The sequence below is a fragment of the Camelus bactrianus genome, chromosome 11 (genome assembly GCF_048773025.1).
Source record: "Camelus bactrianus isolate YW-2024 breed Bactrian camel chromosome 11, ASM4877302v1, whole genome shotgun sequence".
Lineage (NCBI taxonomy): Eukaryota > Metazoa > Chordata > Mammalia > Artiodactyla > Camelidae > Camelus > Camelus bactrianus.
In genome coordinates, this window is record NC_133549.1 from 16,393,624 (window position 1) to 16,420,428 (window position 26,805).

Sequence of the window (26,805 nt, forward strand, 5' to 3'; positions counted from 1 at the left end):
TGGGGGACAGGTGCTGCCCGTGCCCTGCTCGCTCTGGCCGCAAGGCCTGTCCCCTGCCCCAGACGCACCATGTGTGCGCGAGCTCCTCCCGCCTTGTTTCTTTCGCCATTCACTTCATGGGAGATGACGGTCTGCTGAGCTGGGACCTCTGGTCTGGTACCAGCTGTGGGTGCCACTCCATTTCACCTGACACTTTGACATGCTCCACTGTCCATCCCAGGGAACACGTCCAGGATAAGGTTTGGGTGCCACCGGGCGGCTTAGCCGCAGAAGGCCTGGGTCCCAGGTCCCTGGCCAGAGTAGGGCAGCCCCATCCACCCAGGGCTGGCAGGAACGAGGGGAGGCACCAGCGGGCAGGCTGCATCCAGTTGCTGTGCCAGGAGCTGCAGGCCTTGACCCGTAGGGACCCAGAGCTGCCCACTGGGCCCGCGGCCTCCACGCTTGCCCTCTCCACAGGGCTCCCTGTGTGAGGCAGCTGCCCAGCGCCTGGCCTGGAGCCCCACCTGTGTGCTCCCCCTGCTCAGTCTCCCCAGTGAGGCCTCAGGAGCCTGCGGGCAGGACCCAGGGCCTGGAGGGGCACCCACCCCATAGGGCTGGCCACAGACAGCTGGAGCTTTCTGTTCCCCGTAAGTCAAGGTGCACCTCCCAAACCTTGCTCCCTGACAGAGGCTCCTCCCCCACAGACAATCTTCCTGTCACTTATGCTCCTCCCCTCCCCCAGCAGGGCCAGCACCCCAGCCCGTTTCCTCACCTGCATGGGGATGCAGAGTTACAGGAGTGCCCCGGGTTAGTCTGTCCACTTCCCCCTGCGTTCATTCAGAGCAGATGTATGAAGCTTCCGTGTGCTGGACACTGAATACCTGACACTGTCCAGGAGCCCCCAGAGGACCTGTGGAGGGGTGTGGGCCCCGCCTGCTCATGGCCAGGCCCCGCCCCTCCCGGCTTCTGAGGGGCTGATTGGCTGCGGGCCAGGGTCTAGTTCCTGGGCGGGGCGCGCGGGAATAAATCTAGCTGAGCGCAGGACCAAACTCAGTCTGAACACGGAGCTGTGTCTCCCCACGCACGGTGTCCCCGGAGCCCCGAACTTCCAACCCGGACCCCTGGGCACCCGCTCGCACTACCCCCACCACCACCCCCATCATGCACGGCCTCGGGCTCCTGCTGCTCAGTGTGCTGTGGCTGCAGGGTGAGTGATGCGCATCCCACTCTGGCTGGTTCTGTCACTTGGCCCTCTGTGTCCCCCACGGGGCTCAGGGCTGATATCTGGGAATCAGGAGGAGCAGAGGTGGTCACTCAGCAGAGAGGCCCTGGGCAGGGGACACAGAACCTTCAAAAGGGAACTGTTGAGAATCGGCACCTGGCACTTCCTGCGCTGGAGGTGGGGGCTGGGGCAGGGACACAGCAGGGTGGAGGACCCTGCCACTTCCCCTCCATCCTGGGGCCCTGGGGAGATAGCCCACCCTCACTGGGATCCCCCAGCTTGGCAGGGAAGAGAGGACTGAGGACCAACGGCCTGGGGCCGAGGTGTGGGGGCACCCATTGGGACCTACCTCCTTGGGCCTGCCCCACGAGGCCGTCGTTGGCTGTGGGACAGTTTCCAGGTCTGGGCTAGGTGAGCTGCCTGCAGGCAGGGGTGGGGGGCTGCCAGGTCCCAGCTCAAGGCAGTTCTGTGGTTAGTTGAGAAGTATAAACCACAGGTGCTGGGTGGGCAGACCTGCTCCCTCCGGGGCCAGTGCGCATCCTCAGTTCCTGGGCAGGGAGATGTCCGGTCCACCCTCAGCACCGGGGGGCAGCCTGGTGGGCCCCTGGAAGGGCTGGCGCTGGGCAGGATCCCTGGGCACTGCCAGGCACGAGTCTGCCTGGCTTCACCCAGGGTGGGGGTCCGATGGTCTTTTTAATGCTGAGCCCCCACTTGGGCTGGGGAGCCCGACCTCAGACCTCAGTCTCCAGGCGATTCCTTGTGGGGAGGGAGCCCCAGGGCCAGAGAGTGCCCGTGCACCTGCTCACACGGGGTCTCCCACAGTGGTCGCCCCCAGGGCCGCTCTGCCCCACGTGGAGCAGTACGAGGTGGTGCGTCCCCGGCGCCTGCCAGGAACCCGCACCCGCCGAGCCCTGCCCTCCCACTTGGTAAGTCTCAACAGGAAGCTGGCCTGGGGTTCCCCACCTCGCTCACCCCATCCCTCTGAGCCAGTTTCCCTCTGAGAGTGAGATGATAGCCCAGCCCGATGTGGAGGGTGGCCTTTGGTGCTGAGGGCCAGGTGGACTTCTGGATTTGGGGCAAACCATGGAGAGGGCTCAGCCCACTTGGGCGGTCTCTGTCCAAGCCACCCCCTTCCCCCAGGCCTCACCTTCTGTCCTCAGCCTCACGCACACCCTGCCTGGGGTGGCACCCACTGCAGCCTCCCTGTCTTCCTTTCAGGAACCATGCTGGTTGGGCCACTCCTCAGTTTCACTCCAGCGATAAGTCAGATTCCTCTTAGATGGGAGAGGGTGGCTCCCCAGGGTGTGTAGCATTACACCTTTCTCGGGCATCTGGAGCGGGGATTCCCCGGGGCTGCCCCAGGGCATTCCTGCGTCAAGTGCACATGAGGATGGGTCTGCCTCTGTGAGTGTGTGTGTGTGTGTGTGTGTGTCCGTCCGTCCGTCCGTGCACGCGCGTGTGGGTGTGTGTGGTGTGTATATGTGTATGCGTGTGCCCGTGTGTATGTGGTGTGTGTGTGTGCATGCGTGTGGCGGCGGGGGACAGCCCCATCCTGACCTCGGTGCAGAAGAGCTGCCTGCCACCTGGGCCCTCAGTCCACCCTGTGAGATAGCACACAGTGTCCCAAGGGGCCAGCAGCTGGCAGGGGCGCCCCTCAAATTGGGCCCAAGGTCGGAAGCTCACCTGCTATAGGAGGGACGGCCCCGCCCCACATCTCCTCTGGTGCCTTGGTTCTAGGGTTGTCTGTCAGAAGCTGTCTCCCACCTCTTTCTTCCTGGAAAAGGGATGTTGTCACTCTCCCTGCATGGACATATGGGGGATGTAAGCCCAGAGGCGCCCGGTGTGGTTCTGGGTGGAGCTCCCTGCTGCCCTGACCCTTCCAGTGCAGCCTTGGGCCCTACCTCCTTCCACTGGCCTGACTCAGCCACCCCCAGCTTTGAAGTGAATGTGGCTGGGGCAGGTCCCTTCATCTTGGACCCCTCCCTTTCCCCTGGCTCAGGGCCTGTACCCAGAGAGTGTGAGCTATATCCTGGGGGCCCGAGGGCACAACTTCACCCTGCACCTTCGGAAGAACAGGTGAGCAGGGTCTGAGCCTGCCCAGGTCTCGGTCCCCAGGCTGGTCCCTCTCCTGCCCCCAGCACTCCTGTGTCCCAGGCGTCCTGCTGCCTGTCCCAGCCTCTCCACACCAGAGGTGGCTTCTAGGGGAAATCAAGTGGGGCCCAGAGTGCCACAGGGGCTCTTTTCCAGGGACCTGGTGGGCTCAGGCTACACGGAGACCTACATGGCTGACAATGGCTCCCAGGTGACCGAGCAGCTGCAGAGGCAGGTATGGGCCCCAGGGTGGCCCTCTCCAGGCCGGCAGTGGGGGTACTGGGCGTTGGGGCACCAGAGCAGGGTCCTCATGCCCTCCTCCTGCAGGATCACTGCTTCTACCAGGGCCACGTGGAGGGGTACCAGCACTCCGCCGCCAGCCTCAGCACCTGTGCTGGTCTCAGGTAGGTGCTGCAACCCCGGGCCAGGCGTGTCAGTGTCAGGGCCCAACGCACTCCTCCGTCTCCAGGGAGGTGAACCGAGGCCCAGAAGAGAGGGTGGACCTGGGGACACCTGCTGCACTGGGGTGTCGGGGCCCTAGTCAGATGTCATAGGTTCCCGCAGGGCCCTGAATGCACTGTCTTGCTGCATGTCGCTGGCCAGGGCCACCTGTGCCTCCCTGGAGGGGCAGGCAGGGGACTGACTAACCCCAAGCCACGTGCTCCCTCTGCCAGGGGCTTCTTCCAGGCCGGCTCCGCCTTCCACCTGATTGAGCCCCTGGAAGTGGGCGGGGAGGAGGAGCAGCACGCGCTGTACCAGGCAAGGCATCTGCGGCAGAAGGCTGGCACCTGTGGGGTCAGCGACAGCAGCCTGGAGAGCGCCTTGGGGCCGCGGATCTCGGCAGCCTTCAGGCCCCGGGTGAGGGGGGCCTGACCCACTTCATCCCCATCCACTTGGGCCCCTGCAGCCCCCAGACTCCTGTGTGCTCAGCGAAGTGGGGGTGCTGCCTGCCGCCCTGTACTGGGGTGGGCCCAGTCCTGGCTTCCCCGAGCACTGTGTGGGGTCAGTGTGTGAAGGCTGACTAAGGACAGCAGGGCTGTGGATGTGGCTGTGGCTGACCGAGTTCCTGCCACTGCCCCTCAGAACTGGCCACTATCCCGAGAGACCCGCTACGTGGAGCTGTATGTGGTCACGGACAGCACAGAGGTATGTGGGGTGGGCACAGGGGGCAGGACCCAGACGGCTGACAGGCTGCAACCTGAGGGTCTGCTGTCCCCCAGTTCCAGCAGCTGGGGAGCAGAGAAGCTGTGCGCAGGCGGGTGCTGGAGGTGGTGAACCACGTGGACAAGGTAGGGGCCATTTCTGCCAGGGTGGGGTTCTCCTCTAGGGGCTGCCAGGGGTCCTCCCAGCAGGGGTTTCCAGGACGTCCGGGTCCATTCCAGACCAGGCAGCCCCCAGCCCAACAGAAACCCTGATTGTGGAGGTTTGACGGCACCTGGAGAGGAGGGGAGGGGCTGGCTGTGATGGGCCTGGCAGCAGGTAGAGCCAGGGGAGGAGGGAGCTGGGACTTGGCCCCGTCCTGGTGACAAGTCCATCGCATGGACACTGCCTGAGGGGCGCCGGCCCTCTCACTGACCTAACCGTCTTGAACCTGACCCTCGGGACCCTTGTCCTCCCAGCTTTATCAAGAACTGAATTTCCGTGTGGTGCTGGTGGGCCTGGAGATCTGGAACAGTGGGGACAAGATTCACATCAGCTCCCAGGCCAACACCACCCTGGAGAACTTCCTGGCCTGGCGGGCTCGGGAACTGGCAGGGCGCCGCCCCCATGACAATGCGCAGCTCATCACGTGAGCGGGGGCAGAGGGCCACACATGGGGCTGGGAGAGGAGCACCAGGGTGGTCCCGGGGTGTCCACATGCAGACACTGCTCTCGTTTCCAGAGGGATTGACTTCACCGGGACCACCGTGGGACTGGCCAAGGTGTCCGCCATGTGCTTCCAGGACTCTGGGGCTGTGAACCAGGTGTGGAGATCCGGCCTAGGTTTTGCTGGAAAAAGGCTGGAGCTGGCCGCTGGGTGGGGAGCAGGGCTCAAGAGCTTGAGCTGGGATGTATGAGGGGGACCTCGGGACTCAGGTCCACCTGCTCGTCCCCACGCTGTTCCCTGGACACCGGAGCAGCTTTCTCTTTTGGAAGAGGCATTGATGCTTTTACGTTTTAAGAAGTGATGTTGGCAGGAAGTGCCACCAAGGCCCTCAGCCTGCTTGGGGCAGCCAGGGCGGGAGGGTGGACGGGCCATGTGAGCGGCCCCAGCCAGCACGGCCCTGCCTGCAGGACCACAGCCCGAACCCCATTGGCGTGGCGAGCACCATGGCCCACGAGATGGGCCACAACCTGGGCATGGACCACGATGAGAATGTGCAGGGCTGCTACTGCCCCGTGCCACGGTCCGACGGCGGCTGCATCATGGCGGCCAGCATCGGGTGAGGCCCGGCCCCATCCAGCCTGGGGGCACCCTGGGGGCTGGCGGCCTGCCCACCCCCATGACAGGGATGCCCTCCCCTTAGCTCCAAATTCCCCAGAAAGTTCAGCCAGTGCAGCCAGACCGACCTGGAGACGTTCGTGGAGAAGCCCAGGACGGCCTGCCTGGTGAACCCCCCGGACCTCAGCCGGCTGGTGGGCGGCCCTGTGTGTGGGAACCGGTTTGTGGAGCACGGAGAACAGTGCGACTGTGGCTCGCCCCAGGTACAGGGCCAAGCACCCCGCCGCCCTCTGCTCTCCACCAGCATAGGGGTGCGGGGTCCCCGTCCCCCAGTCAGGGCGTCCACTCCTCACCTCCCAGGTGCCCTGCATGCCCACAGCCGCACCTGCTGCTCCCTGGCACTGACCGGACTGGCAGGGGTCACGGGTGGGAGTGAGCGGACCTCCCGGGGGAGGGGCCCTGGGTCGGCTCAGACCGCTGCCCCTGCGCCTGCCTCTAGGACTGCCAGAACCACTGCTGCAACGCCACCACCTGCCTGCTGGCCGAGGGGGCCGAGTGTGCCCACGGCGCCTGCTGCCACGAGTGCAGGGTGAGCACGGGCCCGGGGGCGCTGGTGACACGGCGCAGGGCAGGCATGGGTGCTGGTGTCCCCTGTTCCCATGGTGAGCTTTGCTCTGCTGGACCAGGTGAAGCCAGCTGGAGAGCCCTGCCGCCCTGAGAAGGACTTATGTGACCTCGGGGAGTACTGTGACGGCCAGCAGCCAGCCTGTCCGGAGGACGCCTTCCAGGAGAATGGCACGCCCTGCCCTGGGGGCTACTGCTACAACGGGAACTGCCCCACACTGGCCCAGAGGTGCCAGGACCTGTGGGGGCCAGGTGAGGCGGGCAGGAGCCCTGGGTGTGGGACCTGCAGGCCTGCCAGGTGGCTGCCAGTCCTGAGCTGGAGGACTCACTGCTCCTGGCCCCACAGGCACTCAGGTTGCCGCGGAGATGTGCTACACCTACAGCATCTCCCCAGGCTGCAGGAGCAGGATCCCCCTGGGCTCTGACAGGTAATAGTCCATCTGTGACTTGGCTCCCCTGGGCCCAGGGTGTGGGATGTCCCCATAGGTGGGGCCACCAAGGAGTCTGCAGGCTGAGTCAGGGGACTGTCCCAGGGCCTGCCCTGCCTTCTAGGACCCCCGTGCGTGCTGCCCTTGTGGGAGGGTGGGTCACTGTGGCTGGGGGTGTGAACACCTGTGAGTGGACCCCAAAGCCCATCCGAGGGTCCTAGGCCTTACCTACAGCTCCTAGTCCCCTCAGCAGGAGACGCTGTGGAACTGGCTCCTGGCACATCCCTCTGCCCTCAGGGTCAACATGTGTGGCACTCTGCTCTGCGAGGGCGGGCAGAAGCCCCTGGAGCGAGGTTCCTGCACCATCTACTCCCGCATGGGCGCCTGCCAGGCTCTGCACCAGGACGACAGCACTGCCTACGAGCTGGTGCCTGAAGGCGCCAGGTGCGGGGAGGAGAAGGTAGGGCTGGATGCAGCCTGCAGTCAGACTGCCGGGTCCCCAGGATTAGCTTGAGGGGCCCAAAGCCTGGCAGGAGGAGAGCTGTGCAGCAGCCTCTGTTCTGGGTAGAAACTCGGGAGGCTCTCAGCGTTGGGGGACTAGCCCCTTCTCAGCTGAGGGGTTTGAAGGCTGTCTGTTCTGCAAGTTCCCCGGGGACGGGTGGGGCACTCCTCTGTGGCCTTGGGGGCCTAGGCTGGGCTGCAGATGGGGCTGTCCTGGGTGTGGGGCCGTGGCACACCCCTCCCTGTCTGAAGCACAGCTGCAGGTTTCAGGTGGGCTTCAACTGATGGGGGGGCAGTTTTCCAAGCAGGTTCTAGACTGGCTACCTAAGGGTTCCCCACTGCCCCCCAGGTTTGCTGGAAAGGACTCTGCCGGGACTTTCATGTTTACAGATCCAGAAACTGCTCTGCCCGGTGCAGCAACCACGGGGTACGTGGGCCCAGGGGACGGCCTGCCACCAACCCTTTGGGCTCAAAGATATGTAGGCTGTGCTCGGGGCAGCCCAGGCAAACAGGACAGAGGCCCACGCCTGGGGACTGTGCCAGGAGCCCACGGGGGCCTCTCAGGCCTGGAACTGGTGTGGATCTGGGCATCTCAGGGTGCTCACAGTGCTGGAAGACACACAGGCCAGGCTGGTCAGATTGGAGGTGTTCTGTTCTGAGCTCCTAATAACATGTACTGTGATGTAGGGGAGGTCAGAGCCCCAGGGCAGGGCCCTCTGTGCCCCCGTCTCGGGGAGGACGGCCCACCACGAAGCTGCCCTGCCTGCCCTGCGGCATCTTGCTTTGCTCAGAAAGCTGTGTCGTTCGGAGCCCTCCTCCATCGCCCGGGGGAGGCGCTGCTGTGGGTTGATGGTGGCAGCCCTGGACGCCCAGCCTGTCCTCCATCAGCGGGGCCGGGGCAGAGCCCCTTGCAGGCTGAGGCCGGGCCTGCTGACTCGGGCGTAGATGGCACCTGGGTGGGCACCAGGCGGTGCAGTGGCGGGGGTCTGGAGGCCCTGATGTCTGGTTGTCCCCCAGGTGTGCAATCACAAGGACCAGTGCCACTGCCACCCAGGCTGGGCCCCACCCTACTGCGCAGAGCTGCTGTCCGATGTGCGCACAGGTAGGGCCCGCACCACCTCCAGGGTCTGGCCAGGGTTCTGTCTTTTCTCAGACCACCGGGGCAGGGCTGAGAAGCAAGCCAGGTGCCTCTAAACTGTGAGCAGCATATTGAAGACGTGGCTTTGCAGCCCCAGGCATTCTGACCCCTGGGGTCCAGGGCAGGGCCCAGGAGCCTGTGCCCCCACCTCAGCCCTACACGAGACGAGGGGCCGGCCTGGGTGGATCGGAGCAGGAGCAGCACAGGATAGCGCCAGCTCCTGGCCGGACTGTCGGCCCCAGCCTGGGCCCGGGGACCTCAGGGCCTCCCACCCTCTGAAGTATCTTCCTCCGCAGTGGCCACTGGACATGTGGCCATCCATAGCACCACGGCCTCTAGGCCTGGTTGGGCTCTGCCCACATCACTGTGGGCCTGGGGCCATCCACTGCCAAGCCCTCCGACCGGTCGTCGGAGAGCCCAGAGCACCAGTGCAATGTACTGGGTCTCAAGGCCGAGGGTCCTTAGATGGCCCTGGGATTTAGGGGAGGACCCAGGACTCCGGGTTGTCGGCATGGCCAAGGAGGGGCGTGAGGAAGGCACCCCCCGGGGCCCCTGCTGCCCTGAGCCAGGTCCGGCCCTGGTGACACCCAGCCTCCTATGCCCCCATAGCATCCAGCAGCTTCCAGATGGGCGTGCTGGTGCCTGTGGTGCTCCTGGTGGCTCTGGCACTCACCGTGGCAGGAGTGGTCATCTATCGCAAGGGCTGGAGCCCAGTCCGGAAGAGGTGAGGGCTTTCTGGCGTTGCAAGGCACCCATGTGTGCAGAGCGTGCCCCCTGTTCGCACTGTTGGTGAAGGGAACCTCTCACGAGGGACCCCTGCCTCTTGCTGAATAGGTGGCAAGCAGTGGTGACAGGTTGGTGATGTGCAAGCTCAGAGAGGCCCCTTCCTCCCTCACACACTTGACCCCAGTTGGCACCGGCCACCCGCCCTCCCTGGACACGGCACTCTGAGCCTGCCCTGCACTGGGGGTCCCTGACACCCGCTCTGTGGGGACCTCGAGCCCCAGGCCAGCCACAGCAGGGCACCCTTGCCCAGTGGCCTCCAAGCACCTCCCGCCCAGCTCAGCTGGACCCTAGAACCGATGGGGCCCAGGACACATGAGGCTACCTCCCCCTCCTCGAGTGGCTGTGACCAGCGCACCACATAGGGGCAGCTACAGCTGAAAAGGACCCTGACCAGGCCTGGGGACCCTACATGAGGAGCCCCAAGTCCTGGACTGAATCTTGAGGCCAGGACGCACTGACTCATCTTATTTCTCACCAGGAATGTGGCGCCCAAGACGGCCATGGGGCTCTCCAACCCTCTCTTCCACGAGAGGAACAGCTCACCAGTGAAGGGCAGGGTTACGGCTCCCCCCAAGGGGCCCCCAGAGCCGATCCTCACATCCCATCCCTGCCAACCCCCCAGGCCCACGGCTTCTGTGGTGACCCCTAAACGGCCTCCCCCTGCTGTAAGCATCTGCCATCCCCAGCGGGCTCCCCAGGCCTCCCCCAAATCTCATGCCAGGGTACGGTCCCCAGGGGCTTAGAGTGGCCACCACTGTCACCTATTTAGAGGAGAAACAAGGCTTCAGGATGAGCGATCTGAGGACCCACGTAAGCTGGTGGCAGGATTGAATCTGAGGCCCAAGGCCTTTGCGAGGTCCGTCACCCTCACTGCTGCCCAGTTCCTCTGTGCATCCACAGGTCTGGGGGGCAGGCCCGCAGCAGACTGATGGAGGACATGGCCCCACGCGCACATGGGGCTTTATTCTCCCTCGGGGGGGTCCTCAGCTGGGTGAAGGGCAGCTCTGAAGCCAGGGGTTCCTGCTGGTGGCCGCCCTGTGAGACCCCTACTCATGCCCATTCCCTGCAGCCCCCAGCTGCCATGTCCAGCCCACTCTGCCCAGTCCCTGTGTACACCCAGCAGGCCCCAGACCAGGTGAGCCATATGGGTGCAGCTAAGCTGTGGAGGTGGAGGGTCTGGGGCTGGATTTGGCCAGGGACCCCAGGGTAGTGGCAGCTGCACCCTCAGGGGGCTGACCACCTGCCCTGTGGCCCAGTGAGGACATGAACTGGACCTAGGGGACCAGGGGGTCCTGACTGCTCTGCTCTCCCACCAGCCCAGACCTGCTCCTCCCGCCAAGCCCCTGCCAGCGCTGAAGCCCAAACAGGTAAGGGGACTCGGCCTTTGGGACGAGGGGCTTATGGGGGCTGCATCATCAGGCTTCCTCTGGTTTGAGGCTTCAGGGGTTCGGGGAAGCTCTCTCCCAAATACGCATCACTGGTGCCCCCCGCCAGCCCTCTGCCACTGGGCTCGCCGGGGATGCGCCTTGCACTCTCACAAAGTCTGGCCCTGGAGGGTCCCCTCCATGGCTGGGAGCCCCTCGGGTGCCTCTGGACAGACACACTCACCTCCTGGCAGGCAAGGGGGGCAGACTGTGAGGGCAGGAAGGCCCCCCAGAGGAACAGGTAGGTGCCCCCCTCCTGGGACAGGGCTCTGCCCACCTGGCGCTCTGTGGGGCCCCATGTCAGCCTGTCGTCACAGGGGTGTTAAGTCACTGCTTGGTTGCAGTGGTGTCTGTGGGGAATCAAATCTCTGTAAGGCCCGTCTTCCCTTTGTGGTTAGTGTCTTGGACATACTTAGAGAGACGCCCGGCCTGTCACTCCTTAGACTGACCCACAAAGCCTCCGGCGGGGTCCTGCCCCATTAAAAGACCACACTATGGTGTTTGCTTAACAGAAATTCTCTACTTCTCTTTCCTTTTTAACTTTTTACTTTGAAGTAATTTTAGACTTACATTAAAGTTACAAAAATAGTCTTTAAGAAAAGTCTTAGAAGGGGTCTTGACAGGCCAAACAGGGAAGGGGAGTGGGTAGAGATTTCTGGCCGAGAGTGGTGGCAGCCGTGCGCCGGGATTGTGCTGGAGGAGGGCGTGCACAGGACTTCCCCCAGCTGCTCAGCAGGCCATTATGAGTATGTGCGCCTCCCTCCATTCCCATTCCGGTTCCTGTGGGCCTGGGCTGAGCTGGGCTCCAGCTTGAGGTCTTCCTCCTGCACCCTGGAGCCCAGAGCCTAGGTGGCTCTGGAAAAGCAGAAGTGCAAACAAATGCGAATTTGAACTCCAAAGACTCACATTCTGGCAACTTAAGAGCTTTATTGTGTGGGGTGGATAGGGGTTTTGAGGCGAGATGAGGGAAGAGGGCCAGCTGGTGATGGGCTGATGGGCCCGGGAATGGGAGCCCTGCCACATTTGGGTTTCGTTCTGGGATGGGGACAGCCATGGGTGGGGAGGGTGTTGGGGGAGCTTTTCTTTAGCGAGCTTAGCAAAGAGAAACCTGAAGGCCAGTCCGGAGCAGAGCAGGGAACCAACCCAGGGAACTTTCTAGAAGGTGCTGGGAAGATGGTGCCCTGGCATGTCCAGCCATCAGCTGTGTCTACCTCCTCCCAGGTCATCAAGCCAACTTGCACACCCCCATTGCCACCCGTCAAGCCTGGGGCAGGAGAGGCCAAGCTTGGACCCAGTCAGGTGAGCCCCTTACACACAGGGCAGTGTCCACCTGCGCTGCCCAAGAGGGTTAACTCTGCTGCATTCTGTCAGTGATGCTGGTCCTACTGGCTGTGAACTTGCCTTTTTGCTCCACTGGAGTGGGGGGGGGGAGTCCACCCTTTATAAAGTGTCAGCTGCTAATATCACAGCTATCACAGCTCTCACTGAGTGCACATATTGTGGGATGAACTGAGGATCTGAATTTTTTAAAAAGTGAAAGGAAATTCGATTCAGTTGGGCTCTTTGTAGCAAGTGGTTTTTAAAATCAGTTCTTTTTTCCTCCTCCAAGGGAGCTGTTGGCTCAAAGGTTGCTCTGAAACCTCTCATCCAGAGGAGGTGATGGGGCCCGAGCTCAAAGCACCCTGGGGGCATCTGTGCACCAGTCTGGACGTTGCCTGTGGTTCACAGGACCTTGCCACCCGCACAGCAGATGCAGCCCCCTGGCCCCAGGCCCTCTGTGCTCCTGCGTCCACTGTGAGAAGTCCTAAGAGAAGCGCCATCTCCTCGTGGCCACGGTCACTCTTCGGCATCCCAGGGTCACAGCCAAGGGCCTCTCCCCCTGGCCTCGGGAATGGGTCATCTATGCTCTTTCCTGGGGCCAGTCCAGTCCCTCCTCACCCACGTGTCTCCAGACAGCCACTGGGGTCTTGTCTGGGTCTTTGAAACCTCAGGTGCACATTCAGCAGGGCTGAAAGCGTTGAGTTTTTTTGTATTTTATGATTAAGTTCTTGATCAAGTTCTAAATGAGGGGAGATTTTTACTAGGTCAGTGGAAAATGGTAAGCCGAAACAATGTGGAATTTATAAGATTGAAGGGTCTAACGCTTATTAAAATAAAACGTCTACTGTAAATGAATAAAGTCAAACTTTTCCCCTGCTTTTCTTCTTAACTTGATCGTAAGCCCTCGCGCACCCGAAGTAAACAGCCAGGCCCTCCGGCGCGGAGGAGGGCAGCCGGCGCCCCGCCCCCGGTCTCCCGGCAACGGCCCCGCCCTTCCGGCCCGTCTCCCGGCAACGGCCTGACGAGCGGCCAGGCCGCCGTGCCGGGCGCCGCCAGGCCGGGCCCCGTGGCCCCGTGGCCCCGCCGCCGTGGCCGCCCGGCGCCCTCTGCGGCCTCTCCGCCTGGCTGGACGCGCTCCCGCTCAGCCGCCGCAAGCGCCACCTGGCCCGGGACTTCAGCCGGGCCGGGGGCCGGGGGCCGGGGGCCCGCCGCGGGGGCAGGGCCGCCGCCGGGCCCCGGCGCTCTCCGCTCAGGGGAAGAGCCCGGCCGCCATCCCTCCCGCCAGCGAGAGCCCCAGCCGAGGGCCGTGCCCCGGGAAGGCTCTCCCCTCCCAGAGCTCCATGCAAAGTTCAGAAGACCCCAGAGCGGGGGCGTGAGGGGCGCCCTGGAGGGCGGGCAGGACGGGGAAATGAGGTGGGGCAAAGGTGGGGTGCTGCCTTGACGGCCCCCCAGGAGGAGTGCGGCCAAGGCGAGGGGCCGGTTGTGCGTTCAAACTCGTCACGGGATTCCGGCCTCCTGCAGACTGGGGGCCCCGGCAGCTCCCACAGCCCTCTCCCCAGGACACCCACACCCCAGCAGTCGCCGCCAGGACTCCTCTGGTGCTCATTCACCCGTGTGAGGAAGCCAAGGAGCCCTAGCTCCGCAGGCCCCGCTCACTTGCGCCCCTGCCGGCCCCACCCCAGCGATGCTGGCGTGGATCGTGAAGCTCTTCCGCCACCCACCCCCACCCCCACCCCACCCCTCCCCACCCCGGATCGGCTCGTGGACCCGCACAGCTACTTCCCCACCTGCAGCGCAGACCAGAAGCTTAGCAGCTGGAGCGTCCTCAACAGGCAGGGCTGGGCCCGGCGGACGGCTGCCCTCGGAGCCGTGCAGGCTTTGTGCTCCCTGCCTTTTCCGCTGGGGCCCCCACTCCTCGCGCTGAGGGCCCTCCCCTCAAGGCTGGTCTGGGGCAGCCTCCCCCGAGCCCTTCCCAGCCTCTGGGACAAGTTCTCAGGTTGCTCCTCTGCTGTGGGTTCCCCTGACTCTTCAATCCAGTTCCTGTCCACTGGAACTTCACCGTCAACCTGGGGCTCCGGGGCCCCCCACCAGGAGCTTGAGACCTGCTCACCAGGGCGCCAGTCCTGCCCTCTGACTGTGCGTCCAGCCCCTGCTGACCACAGCTCCCACCCACGCACTCACGCATAGTTCTGGGTGGCAGGCTCTACACAGGCACAGCAGACACGGCCGTAAGTGGGCCCTGGCCTTCATGGAGCTGTGAGTCTAGGGGGAAGACAAATCCACCAGGAGGTGGACCCAGTGTCAGTTGTGATGCAACATGAAGGACGACGAGGCAGGACCTGTGAGGAAGTGACAGTGAGCACAGCGAGGTGGGGGTGACCTACAGGGTGGGGAGGGAGACCCTGAGTCCCTGAGGCTGGGCAGGGAGGGGCGCTCAGAGCCACTGAGGGTCCTCAGAGGGCAGTGTCTGGGGGGACCATGCTTGGCAGGGTCCAGGCCCAGCAGGTTCCGCTGGGACTCGCTTCGGAGAGCTGCCAGGGAAGAGGAGATTGGAGGGGGTGGAGGCAGGGAAGGCAGCTGCTCTGACCCCCAGAGGCGGGAGGGTGGCAGCTGCAGGCAGACGTGCTGAGGTCAGACCCCTGCACTTTGGAGGTGAATCAGCCGGACTTCCTCACAGAGTGGAGCCTGACTCAGGCAGGAAGAGAAGTTTTCTACCCAGAGTCCCTGGGACACGCATCAGGGAGGTGGTGGCCCAGGCTGGGACTCGCTTGGCCTGAGGGTACTGGGCGCCCTTGTTCTGTGATCCCTGGTGGGGTGGCCAGGAACAAGATGGCCACTGGGCCTTGATGGGGACGGGCACAGAGGCCCCCAGGCCAGCATCTCCCCACAGATGCTCTGAGGGCTGCACCCCCGATTCCTCTGCAGGAAAGTCTTCCACAAGCTACGTTTCTGAGTCTCTGAGGAAGATATCCGAAAGGTGGTGGCCAACACGCCTGGGGCCATCGAGCCCATCTTTGTGCCCTGAGGGAGAAGGTGGAGGCCACCCCCAACCACACGGACCTGGCTGGACGTGAGAGAGCAGTCGGAAGCCTTGGAACCCGCTGCGTTTGGACGTGGTCTTGTTACCTGCCAATGAGAGAGTAAAACCAGGAAATGAGTGGGGAAGAAGCCCCTGGGGCCCAGACTGCAGCAAAATCCTTGGCTGTGCCCCTGCGAGCCCAGTTCTGGGTCCCTTCCCAGCCCGACCCATCTGCTCTCCTTTTCAGAAGTGCTCCCCACTCTGCATCCTTTGCTTACCATCTCCCCAACCTCGTCCATCCCAGGGAGACGTGGGCAGGCATGTTGGCTACAAGCAGGGAGTCAGCCCCCCTTGGCCGCCTCTTACCGTGCAACTTTTGAAACCTTCGCAGGAGCCAGGACCCTCCAGCGTTGATGCTGATGGGCCCAGGGTGGGACTCACCACCCCTGCACACACTGGTAGTATCCTGACCCCTGAAGGGAGGGCAGGCCTCCCATGAGGGCAGGGCCTCGCTCAGAGAGAGCCCTGACTGCCCCCCTGGACAAATGGGAGCCTGCAGCCCTGTCCACAGGCCCCACTGTGTGCTGTGGCCAGGCCAGGCCCTTCTGGAGCCAGAGGCTCTGAGCTGATGTGTCCATGTGTCTTGCAGGCCTGCTGAGCCCCTCAGCACCCTCCAGGGCAGAGACCCTTTGGAGTCAGAGGGCTCCGGAGAAGATGGGCCACTGTGCGTGCGGCGGGTGGGTCTCCATCTCAAACACCCTACCATCCCAGCCCTGCCTCTGCTGGCCTGCTGGCCTGAGGGCCCAGTGTTTGCCTTTCAGTCAGGGCCCAGCTGGTGAGCCCTGGCAGCACCTGGACCCTCAGCTGCAGCAGCTCCTGGAGGAAAAGGAGCAGGCACTGGCTGTTCTGCAGGAGATGGTCAAGGTACAGCCCTGGGCCCCCAGGCAGCTCGGACCCATGCGCAGCGAGGCAGTGGGTGTGGCAGGCGGCGCCCCTGACCAGGGAGAGCCCACATCTAGTTGTATTGTTTGGAAAGTAATTTAACTGTGGGGTACCTAGAAGCAGAAACGAGTATAGTGGACCCCAACCCTTACAAACCATCCAACCTCACCAGTTACCAGGCCCTGGGGCCCCATTCCAGGGGCTGCAGACTCGCACCTAGATGTGCTGGACACCAGGCCCAGGGGCCGTGGGGCCAGGTCAGGGAGCAGAAGGCCCCTCCCCAAGGTGCACGCCTGGTTCTGGGGGTGCATGCCTGGTCCTCTGCTCCTTCTCGGGGGTCTCCAGCATTCTTGGGTTCAGGGTGTGCTCAGTTCCCTTCAGTGCCTTTCAGTGACCACCGTGTGCTCTCCCAGCCCCCACGGGAGCACCGGCTGTGCTGAGGACAGTGGGGGTGGGGGCAGGGGTGCAGGCCACCCCAGTCTGGCCTTGGGGTCAAAGGGCCGCCAGGAGTTGTGGTGACAGCGAGGTTCCTGAGGGTGCGCGGGTCTTGCGCTGCTTTCCTGCGGAAGCAGGAAAGTGGTGTCATGGTGTGGTTTGCATCTGCCGAGGGACGGCGGGGAGGAAGCGCTGACGGGCAGCGAGTTGCTGCTTCAGCAGGGTCCCGGCAGCCCCTCACACCCACGGCCGAAGCTCTGGCCCCTGTGCTGATAGAGGGAGTCTTGGCCACAGTGACCTGAGCAGCAGGGTTGGGCTGGGCGGGTCCACTGACACGTGGGGTCCTCCAGTAACCACGCGCAGCACTGCGCCATCTGCAGATGCCGAGGGCCGGCTCTGAAGTTACAGGCGGGCTTTCGGCCTGTTGTGGGGTCGGTGCCTCTGACCTCCCCATCGCCCGCCCCTCGTTGTTCAGGGGTCAATCTGTGTTTTATTTTATGAAGCTCGGAGAGGAAAACAGCTCATCTGCTGTTTAAAATGGTGACACAGCTGAGTGCCGTTTCCAGGACTGTCACTGAAGTAAGATGGCGTGAGGTGAAACAGACTCCCCGGGGGCCTAGGTGTGCAGGGGCCAAGGCCATCTGTGTCAACGGAAAGTCCATCACAGTGGCCAGCGCCTGCCCAGCGAGCCACCTCAGGGCACCCCTGCCCTCTTCAGCTTGTCGCCGGGAGAGGGCACTGGGGACGGGTGCGGCCTGGCCAAGGGTGGTGTGGACGGCCCTGTGAGGTGGTGGCTCGCTGGGTTGAGCAGATCCCCGCCACCCAGGGTTCACGGAGGGGTCATCTGCTGAGACGCTGACCCCTGCCTCGGCCGGCGGGAGCTGTGTCCTCAGGTGGAGTGCGGCCACCATACAGTTGACTTCACTTTGGACACGGCGTTTGGGAGAGGAGGAGCTTTTTCGAATCTGTTTTCTTTTCTTACCTGCTGGAGTGTGGCTGGGTCTGTGCCTCCGGTAAGGGAAGGTCGGTGCGCGGCCGTCCTCGAGGGAGGCAGCTCAGGAGGGCCCGGTGGCTATGGCACGTCTTGGGCTGACAGGCCCTGTCCGTCCCACCTGACCCTCACTCTTCTCACTTTTTCCTCCTAGAAGGGAGCCCCACACATGGTGTGGGTGTGGCCAGGATGCCCCAGGTGCTGAGGTGGGCTGGGCAGGGCCAGGGGCGTGTCCTGCTGGCTCCTGTGTCCTGACATCCGGCCTCCCTGCTCCTGCATCCAGAGTGGGAGGCTGGGGTCCTCCAGAGCCTTGGTCCTACCGCCCCCTCCCCCTGACTCACCACCCAGCCCTGTGTTCCCGGACTCCCTGCAGGCTTTCAGGAAGCAGCGTCAGGGTTTCAGAGCTGCCTGCAGCTGAGTCAGCCCACGTCCTCCCTGAGTCAGACACGCGGTCGGGGCTCCTGCCCCTGCACCCCCACAGCACAGGTCGGGGCTGTAAGACTCAGGGCGGGGTCCGAGCCCTTTTAGAGAGAATTGGGATTGAGGTGCCTTAGAAGCATGACCGAGGCAGAGGATCTGCTCCCCTGGCCAGGAGACATGTTTCAACTCATTGATCAAGAAGGCTCCAAGCGCCGAGGGGGAAGGGGTGGCGTCCAGGAGGGGAGCGGGTCCCAGGAGAGCCCTCAGCTGCTTTCCGTGGGCCTGGAAGGGGCTGTCTCTGAGGTCCCTGTGCACGGCCTCCTGGAGGGCAGCGCCATCCCCAGGGATGGGAGGCGGGTATGTACCAGCCCCTGGAGCCAGGAGCCGCAGGACCCGCGGTGGGGGTGTCGGGGAGGGGCGTCCAGACTCTGCTAGTTGTGGGAATCTGGGCTACAAGCAGCCCCAGCTGGCTCCTGGTGTCAGGCATGGGAAGACCCACCCAGAGGTGGGCTCCCACAGCCCAGAGCTCATGGTGTCCCGTAGCTGGGGAAGGGCCTGGCCCAGAGCCCGAGCCAGGACAGGCCTGGCAGCTTCAGACCCCAGACCTGGCCCTGCCCAGCAGTGCTGCCTGAGCCACCAGGGTGTGGTGGGGCTCTTGTGGCCTCCCTCTACCTCGGAGGTGCAGCACTGGCGCTCCAGGGCCAGACACGCACACGTGTGAGGCTGCTTGGTCCTTTGTTGAAGAAGGAGGTTGCTGTGCGTGTGTGCACACGTGAGTGTGTGCATGCCTGCCCGCGTGCGTGCTTACCAGTGGAGGTGGCCGTGGGTCTGGCCCCAGAGGCTGGGCATTGGAGTGGAGACAGAATAGAGCTTGGGAAATGCAGCCAGGGGCAGGTGCCGCCCTGGTAGGGACCTGCTCCCTACAGGGACACGGGAACACGTGCTGAGCCTCAGGTGCCTGGAGGCAGGGGCCGCTCCCAGGTAATGGGCATCGCACCTGAACACACCCCAGATGCAGACCCCTGCTCACTGGCCTGCGGACGAGCCCTTGGCCCTACTCCAGCTTCGAGGGGCTTCAGCCGGGGGCTGGGGGCAGGGGGCTGACCTGGGGCCAGGGCCCCAAGGCAGGGAGACCTCAGGAGGGGCTGTGACCAACCCCCACCCCACCCCACCCCTCCCCAGCTGGAAGCTCTGTGCCACCAGCAGGGGCAGGGATGCGCGGGCACATCGGGCCGGCTCTCCGGAGGGCCTGAGTCAGTGGCCCTAGATGCGGCCCCCACCCTGCACTGCGGGTCTGGTGGGTTTTGAATCCTGCTGGGCTGTGGGCAGAGCTGACTCAGGCCTGGGACCCTGGGGAGAAGCAGGAAGCAGGACTGGTGGCCGGCCGTGCCCCTCTGGACGGTGTTGGACCCTGGGATCTGTGGGGGGAGGAGGCTTCTCCCCCCCCATGCCCAGGCTTGCCCTTGGCCAGCAGGGACCCAAGGCTGGACCTCAAGGAGGGTGCCTTGGGGGCTCCCTCTGCCAGTGACCCTGGAAGCCCATGACATCCCACACGCAGGCTACATCCCCTCCGTGGGGCTGGGGGCTGACAGCCAAGCCCAGGTGCTGTCCAGGGCGCCCCCTGTGGGACTCCAGGCCTGTGGGGAGGGGGCGCACACTGGAGCCTCCCAGGGAGAGCAGGCCACCTGAGCCTGCTCAGGCCCTCCCTTTCCGGGTGTGGCATCTTGGGGTGTCAGTGGAGGCTGTGGGGGTGCTGGGGGCAGTGTGTGCCCCGGGCTGCAGAGCTGGGGTGCCCTTGGCGCCTGTACAAACGTGACAAGTGGACCGTGGGGGTGCAGCCATGGGGGTCCCCACCCCGCCCAGGTTTTCCTGACCTCTTGATCAGGCCAGCACTACCTCAAACCCAAAAGGCTTCTGGATCCTTCTCTAAGGAGGGAGGACCCCCGCACAGTGCAGGCCACAGGCTGCTCCCCTGGGGACAGACTCACTGGGGCCTCGGACCCTGTGCTCCAGGCCCTGGGGGTGCTCACTGCCTGCAGGCTTCTTGGCTGGACTAAAGGGCCCAACAGGCCCCAGCCACATGAGGGCCCCACTATTGAGGGTGAAGACACGTGGCTCCCCTGCACCCCTGGGCAGTGAGCTCGGGCCTGGGTCTCCAACCCTGCCAGGACAAGGACATTAGGAGACATTCCGTCAGCTGCAGTTCTGAGAAGCCACGCTGACGTGGCCATGACTCTATTGAGGGGGAGACCAGGCCTGGAGGCTCAGGGGGGACAGATGAGGGGCCAGGCCAGCGCGTCCCATGCCCCAGAACCGGGTGCTCTGCTTCAGTGTCTGCCTTTTCCTAAGGTGGCCGGACACAGAGGACACCCAGGCTCAGAGCCCCTGGGAGCCCATCAGACTCCCCAGGCCACCGGCTCTGACATGGGAAGTGCTGAACCACATGAGCAGCCACGAGAGGGGTCCCTGTGTCCAGAGGTGAAGGCAGAGCAAGGGGCTCCAGGCGGGTCTGAGTGCAGAAGCCCTGATGCAGGAAAAACACGTGGGGCCAGAGGAGGGCTGTGTCTCAGGGCTGGGCTGGGTCCCTGGGACGTGCCCCACCAAGTGTGGGTCCTTGGCTTCACGCAGGAAAGAATTCAAGAGGGAGCCAAAAGCAGATTTATTTAGAGGTACGTACTGCACAGAGTGCAGGCTGTTTTAGAAGGGCCACGAGGTGTGGGGGTTGGGTGCTCAGGCTAAACACATGCCAGCAAGTGGGAGGACCATTCTGTCTGCCCTGGGGAAGGGGCTGGTTTCCCAGGAATTGGGCCACCGCCCGCTCTTCGACATTTTATGGTCAGCCTCGACGCTGTCATGGCACCTGTGGGAGTGTCATTTGCCATGTTAATATACTACAATGAGCATGTAATGAAGCTCGAGGTCTCCTGGAAGTCAAACCTCCCGCCATCTCAATCCTCAAGGCCTACTGGGGGTTGAACCTTCCACCATTTTGGTGTTAACTGCTGTCATTCCTTGAATGGCTGCGCCCTGCCCCCTTCCCTCCGGTCTCACTGAGGGCCCGGATTCCTTTCTCTTGCGGCTTAAGGCTCTTCCTCAGGAGTCAGCCTCCAGGGGAACCTGAGGCCACCCCGACCCATTCTTGTCACTCGCCACCAGCCCCTCCCCGTTGCTGGCATCGGGCTCCAATTAGTGTCTGGCTTTCAGTCAGGTCACTCCAGCTTCCTCCTGCTGTAAACCATGCGGCAAAGAAACAGTCCCCTGTGAATTAACAGGGTTATAGAGGCGTCAGCCTGCCCTCCCCGGTCCAGGAAGCAGACGCGACGCTCGTTTGGGTCTCCAGCCGGGGGTCCGTGTGGCAGATCCTCCTGCACATGGTAAATATTTCATAACAATTTAAAAACATTTTTAAGGGGAAAACCTTGGGAGGCACAGAGGTGTAAACATGAGCTGGTGATTAGAAACCCACTGGGCCAGCAAGTGAGTGTGTGGGGCTGGCGGGTCCCACACCTCGTCCACCAGCTCCACCCGCTCGCCGGGGGCTGTGATCAGTGGGGAGCCTGGACTACTTACTTCCTCCTTAGTAAACGGGAAAGCAAACGTGCCCGCAGGCGGCCGCACCCCGCCACCACCCTCGGAGCCCAACCAGGCTGGCCCAAGGGTGACCCCACGTGGCCAGGGCAGAAATCATACCTCCTGATCCTTAAAAATTGGCAACCCGCAGTGATGCAGGCTGATAGCTAACTACCTGGCGTCTGGCAAGGCCTTCCTTGCGACCTTTCTGCTCCAGAAGGCCTTGAGGGCTTCACGCAAATTCCCACGCCAGCCAGAAACCTTCCAGGCCTCCAGCCACCTGACTGAGGGCAGGCAGTGCTCTGGCCGTGATGTGAGCCCCAGTGTAGGCAGCAAACACGGAAACACGCGGTCTCCACCCCGTGGGAGTCCTCGGCCCCCCTACCACTGCCCCCACTGCCACCCCTTCGCCAGCTCGTCTTTGCACGTTGGTTTTCATGAGTGTTGTGTTTTGCGTGAGTGAGAGAGGCTGGGGAGGCACTGACCACGTCTGGGCCAGGCACAACGCTGCTGTGGACATGCCTCAAAGGGCTCCAGGCTGAGGTGGCCCAGGACTCCCGCATGGCTCCAGCTACAGCAGGAAAGTCCTTTCCACCCGGCCGTGTGGGGCCAGGCTGACCTGGGGGAAGCACCACCCTCCCTGGCGGCTCCGGTGTCCTGCGCAGCACAGGCCCTCCAGTGGCCAGGAGCTCAGAGAGCAGGATGAATAGGGGAACCGCGGGGCCGGGGTGGGAGGGCGGTGGCCCACCCGAGAGCCTGACATTTGAGACTGGGGGAAGGCCACCAAGCCTGACTTTGGAGGGAAGGTGTGAAGAAACGAGGGGCGGGTGGCTCAGACAGAGGAGCAGTCGGTGCAAAGGCTCCAGGCAGAGAGCCAGGGCGAAGGACTCCCCACCCAGGACTGCGGGTGGGCTAGGGAGCCACCAAGCGGCTCCGCTGGGAGAGAAGGAGGGTGCTGGGCAGGTCGCCGTTGCCCCAGTGCCGAGGGGCCCGGGCGTCAGGGAGGCCCCCCCACAGCCTTGCAGGACGAGGGCCAGGACGGAGCAGAGCAGATCTGAGAAGTGGGTTCTGGGCACACTGTGAAGGCAGAGCCAGCGAACAGGCGTCCTGGGCATGGCTGATGAGGCACTTCAGAATTCCAGAAAACAGGGCGGGTGGGTGTCCAACCAGCCGTCAAGCTCCCTGGGCTGTCAGAGGCTGTTTCTGAGCTGGAAGGGGCACCAAAATGTGTGCTCCTTGGGCAGTCAGCGTATCTTCTTCATGTATTCAATATTTTGTAACACCCAAGACACACTTTTCAGGGGGAAACACCCTGGATGCACAGGAGGTGTGAAAAGGGACTGACAAAAGATTAGGAGCTGGTGGCCAGGTGGCCAGACGGCCTGCTTCTGTAAAACTGACTTGAAGGTTTACGTGGAACAGCCTGTTAGCTCAAAGCTTTGAGTGAGTTGACTGAAATTAGATAAAAGCACTGAGAATGTGCAGGAAAGGACACATGAGCACATTTGGACAAGGATTCTCCCTCCAGTGACCGCGCCCTGAGGTGGGCGGGCCCTCGGAGCACCCCTGGGCGGGGGCCCGCTGCCTGCCCTCCACCACAGGGCGGGAGCTCTCTCGGTCTCAAACCCTGCCTGCCTACCAGCCTCCGGGCTCGTGGAAGGGACGTGGCTCACACGTAGAAAGTAGTAGAAAGATGCCCGGAAAAGAGGCAGGTAGAAAACAGCTATGTGACCGCCTTTGGGGGCAGAGCCGTCACTCTTGTAGTCGCGCTGTGCTGTTCTGTAATTGGGGAAAATGAGAATAGTGGTTCTAACACGCTTGCCTGTGAGATGCAGTCCTGCTTCTGGTTCCCATGTGTCCTCGAAATCCGTCTCCGTTGTGGACTCTGAAAAGGACACACTCGTTAAGAGAGACTCCCTCTTGGCCACCAGCTGTGCCTCACCCACCAGGAAAAATGGAACCACCGGCCAGGAGAGGGTTGTGGGGGGTCAGAGGCCAGAGCAGCCCTGGCCTCACCCCAGGGGAGGCGTGGGGACCCCAGGCCCAGACCCCTCTGTGCACCACCCACTGCATGTTCTGGGGGGGGGGAGTGTTTGTCCCTGTCCCTCCCTCACAGTGTAACATGCCACACGTGAGATGAAGTAGAACCTGCTCTCTGTGACCCGAATCCATCCCTCAAGTGAGCCGGGAGGCCAAGGAGGGCAGGCAGGGGAAACGCAGGATGAGGGTAGGCTGTGGCGTGACTGGACAGCCCCACAGTGTCAGTCACCTGGACCCTTGGCCCTGGGGCGCCCTGGCCCTGTGTGCAGCCGGGCTGGGCCACTGGCCAGTGGGTGCCCAGCCCTCTCTGGGCTCTCAGAGGAAAGCCCACCCTCTCAGGAGAGACCAAGTGGCCCTCACTGCCCCCTGCCCCCCCCACCACTGCAAGGCCGCCAACCCCAAACCTGCAGGCCCTCACACACACGCACACGTGCGTGCACACTCAGCCCCCATGGCTCCCACTTTGCTCCCACTGCCTGTGTCCCTGGCTCCGACCCTCCGGCCTGGGTTATGTCTGTGATCCAAGGCTGCCTGGAGAAGGAGGGTCTCAGGCCTCCCTCCCACACAGTCCTCCGCCCTGGCAGCCACGACAGGTCAGCCCCAACCCAGCCCGTCCACAGATTCAGGGTCCACTCAGCCTCCCCCGCCCTCCCCCAGGTCGGGGTAGTGAGTCCCATGGGCTGCTTGTGCCCCCACAGCACCCACCCGCCCAGCCAGGCCATGCGGCTTCTCCGTCAACCAGGAGAGTGGGAAGGGGTCCCTGGGAGGCACCTGGAGCCGAGAGGGTGTTGGTTCTGGCCCTGGCCGGCCCAGGTCCTTGGGCAGCGAGGCTCTCCCTGTAGATCTGGGCCTTGGTTTCCTCCTCAGCAAAGTGGGGGCTAGGCTGGTGGAGGCAGGACGTGACCTGTGCCCCCCAGCACTCGCAACCCTGGACTGACCCCACCCAGGCCTCTACTGAGGGTCCTCCAGAAGCTGCGGGGACCCCCAGGGGCCTTGGGTCAGGGACGCTGAGCCGGCCTGAGGAGAGGCATCTCCCCAGGGGTCATCAGGCTGAGGACGCAGAAGACCATGGGGCTGGGGGCAGCTACCGAGGGGAGAGGCCTGAGAGTGACTGGTCCCTCCCCAAACCCGAGGCCCAGCCCTCACTGGGGCCTTCAGTGAGAAAGAGACCTCCACCCCAAGTTGTGGGCAGTGGTGACCGTGCTGGGGCCAAGGCCAGGGGCTGGGGACCTGGGCTGAGCCTGGGGTCTGACCCAGGGGGAGTGGGCACGTGTGTGCACCATTCCCAGCTCTGGGCCAGGTGCTATGCCAGCTCAGCAGTCTGGACAAGGTGGCCACAGTCCTCCCTCGGGTCGGGGTGCCCTGGAAAGGGCCGTCCGCGCCGTGGCCTTGGAGGGTGGAAGAACGTTCCCTTGGCGTGGGAGGGCCCCGGATACACCCGGAGAGGAGAAAGAAAATATCATAAGCCAAGATTATCTCCCCGGGTAGGGAGTCACAGAGGCGCAGCCTTGAAACCCTGACGCGGAGGGAAGGTCCCAGGCCCGGCTTAACTCCTTGCTGCCCCTCCTGCCTCTCCCGCTGGCCCACCAGACCCTCAGAGCTGCTAACTCCCCGCACGGCCCAGCCTGTGCCCCGTCCTGGGGACCAAGCACCCACCCAGCTTCCCACAGGCCCAGGGTTGCAGGGGCCTCTGCCCACGTCACACTGGTCACGAGCCTGCCCGGCTCAGGATCTGGGCTCCGGAAGCCCAGTGCCCTGAAGTCTCCAGGGGCCGCCTGCCGGGATCTCGGCCCAGACCTGGGTCCTGTCACCTGCCTCTTCAAGCCCACGCCCCCTCCACACACAGGGTGTAGAAACACCAGATTTAGAAATTAAAATTCAGGACACCCAGTTAAAGTCCAGTTTCAGATAAACTGCACAATTTGTACCACAGCCGTGTTCCCCTGGCTACAGTCTACGTGGCCGACAGGCCACCTGGGTTTTCCCCCACTTCTCTGCATGGGGGCCTTGGAGAGGTTTCCAGTCTATCGGGGCAGTGCTTCCACCCCCTCGGCCAGACATCTAGAGCTGCCGTGTCGCAGGGCCGCCGCCGCTTTAACCTGACGCCTCCAGAGAGCGCGGCCATTTGCAAGGCTTCCTTTGGCAGGTAGGGACACTGAGGCCAGGGGTGGACCCACACAGCACAGCTGTGGTGAGCTGCCACCAGGCCTAAGCTGTTCCACTGTCGGGGCCACTGACCCAGCCTGCCTGCCCCTGGGGTGGAGAGAGTCAGTGGATCATAACCCAGGGAGCTGCGGTGACTCCCGGGGGTGCAGGCAGTGTGGGTGCAGGGCAGAGACAGGGCTTGGTTCCACAGTCCGCCCTCTCTGGAGTGGGCTGGCAGAACCCACCAAGGGTTAAAGGCAGTCACCTTCTAGGGGCAGCAAGCTGCACCCTGAGCTGAGCGGACAGCTGCGGCACCCTCAGCCCCGCCAGGCACGGAGTGCAGGGAGGAGGCGCAGTCCCGAAGGACACCCCTTATCACCAGTCAACTCCGCGCCAAGCACGTCCTCCCGGCCAGCAAGGATACTTTCTGTCTCGTGGGCAAGGGAGGGCCAGGCCCAGTCAGTTTTGTGTTCTGGGGGCCACTCTTGGGGTCTTTGGTGCCCAGGGTTTGGCTGGACCCCGCAGGGGGCCCTGCCCCAGGTGACAGGGATCAGGACACAGTGCCCGGGCCCGTGTGGACTCCCAAACATTGGCAGGTGGGAAGGGTTCCCAGGGTGGGGGTCTGACTGGCGGCCCCGGAGTGGTGGTCAGGACTCCACGGGAGCCTGGCCCCTCATCCACCTCTCTGGCATCCAGCCTCTGTCTGCCCAGTGGGGACCATCTTCACTACCTGGGGAGGTGGCTGCACCCAGCCTGTCCTGTCTAGTCAGCTCCTAGAAAAGTCCACCAGGGTCCCCTGGGCAGCTGGGCATGGGCATTGCGGCCAGTGAGCAGGGTGGGGCTGCCCTGGGGCCTGAGATCCTGCTTTGGGGTTGGGGTCTGCTCAAAGCGCCGAGGGGCGGTGCGGCAGCTCGGACAGGGCAGTCACTTGAGGTGCACCTGTCGGGCAGCAAGCAGGCCTCGAGTCCACCGGCTGGGGCCCTCCTAGGGGAGGAAGCTCCTGGTGGAATCTGGCCCTGAGTTCACATCCGGATCTGCAGTGCAAGCCTCCGAGGGGGCTGAGGGGGCTGAGGGGGCTGAGGGACTGCAACCCGAGGGTGTGGGCACTCCAGGGGCTCTGGCCGGGGGGCTGGCTGGGAGGGAACCTCCACTGAGGGCCCAGCCCCTCAGCCTCCTCCTCCCTGTGACTAGCTCTACCCGGACACAGACTCTGCCATGTCAGAGCCTGGCTCCCTGTGGCCTTCAGTCCAGCCCCCTCCCCATAGCCGACCTCCCACACAAGCCCCCAGGCTCAGCGGGCAGGGCCCC

General features: G+C 63.7%; 1 protein-coding gene across 5 annotated transcripts; it reads left to right on the forward strand.

Annotated features, from left to right (window-relative positions):
- Positions 1–117: 117 nt before the first annotated feature.
- Positions 118–12,812, forward strand: ADAM8 (ADAM metallopeptidase domain 8). 5 transcript variants are annotated; one of them, XM_010952485.3, is made up of 24 exons: positions 118–1,186; positions 2,024–2,127; positions 3,201–3,277; positions 3,449–3,527; positions 3,620–3,696; positions 3,967–4,150; positions 4,376–4,438; positions 4,513–4,581; positions 4,912–5,081; positions 5,175–5,256; positions 5,567–5,715; positions 5,800–5,977; positions 6,214–6,303; positions 6,401–6,590; positions 6,685–6,766; positions 7,064–7,226; positions 7,617–7,694; positions 8,285–8,369; positions 9,015–9,129; positions 9,670–9,856; positions 10,261–10,326; positions 10,508–10,558; positions 11,837–11,914; positions 12,225–12,812. In XM_010952485.3, exons 1-24 carry the CDS (start codon positions 1,141–1,143, stop codon positions 12,273–12,275), a joined length of 2,514 nt encoding a protein of 837 aa, XP_010950787.1. In that variant the 5' UTR covers positions 118–1,140; the 3' UTR covers positions 12,276–12,812. The 5 variants fall into 5 exon arrangements, with proteins under 5 accessions (XP_010950787.1, XP_010950781.1, XP_045370755.1 ...); XM_010952479.3 differs by having other exon boundaries at positions 118–2,127; XM_045514799.2 differs by lacking the exon at positions 10,261–10,326 and having other exon boundaries at positions 118–2,127.
- The last annotated feature ends 13,993 nt before the right edge of the window (positions 12,813–26,805 follow it).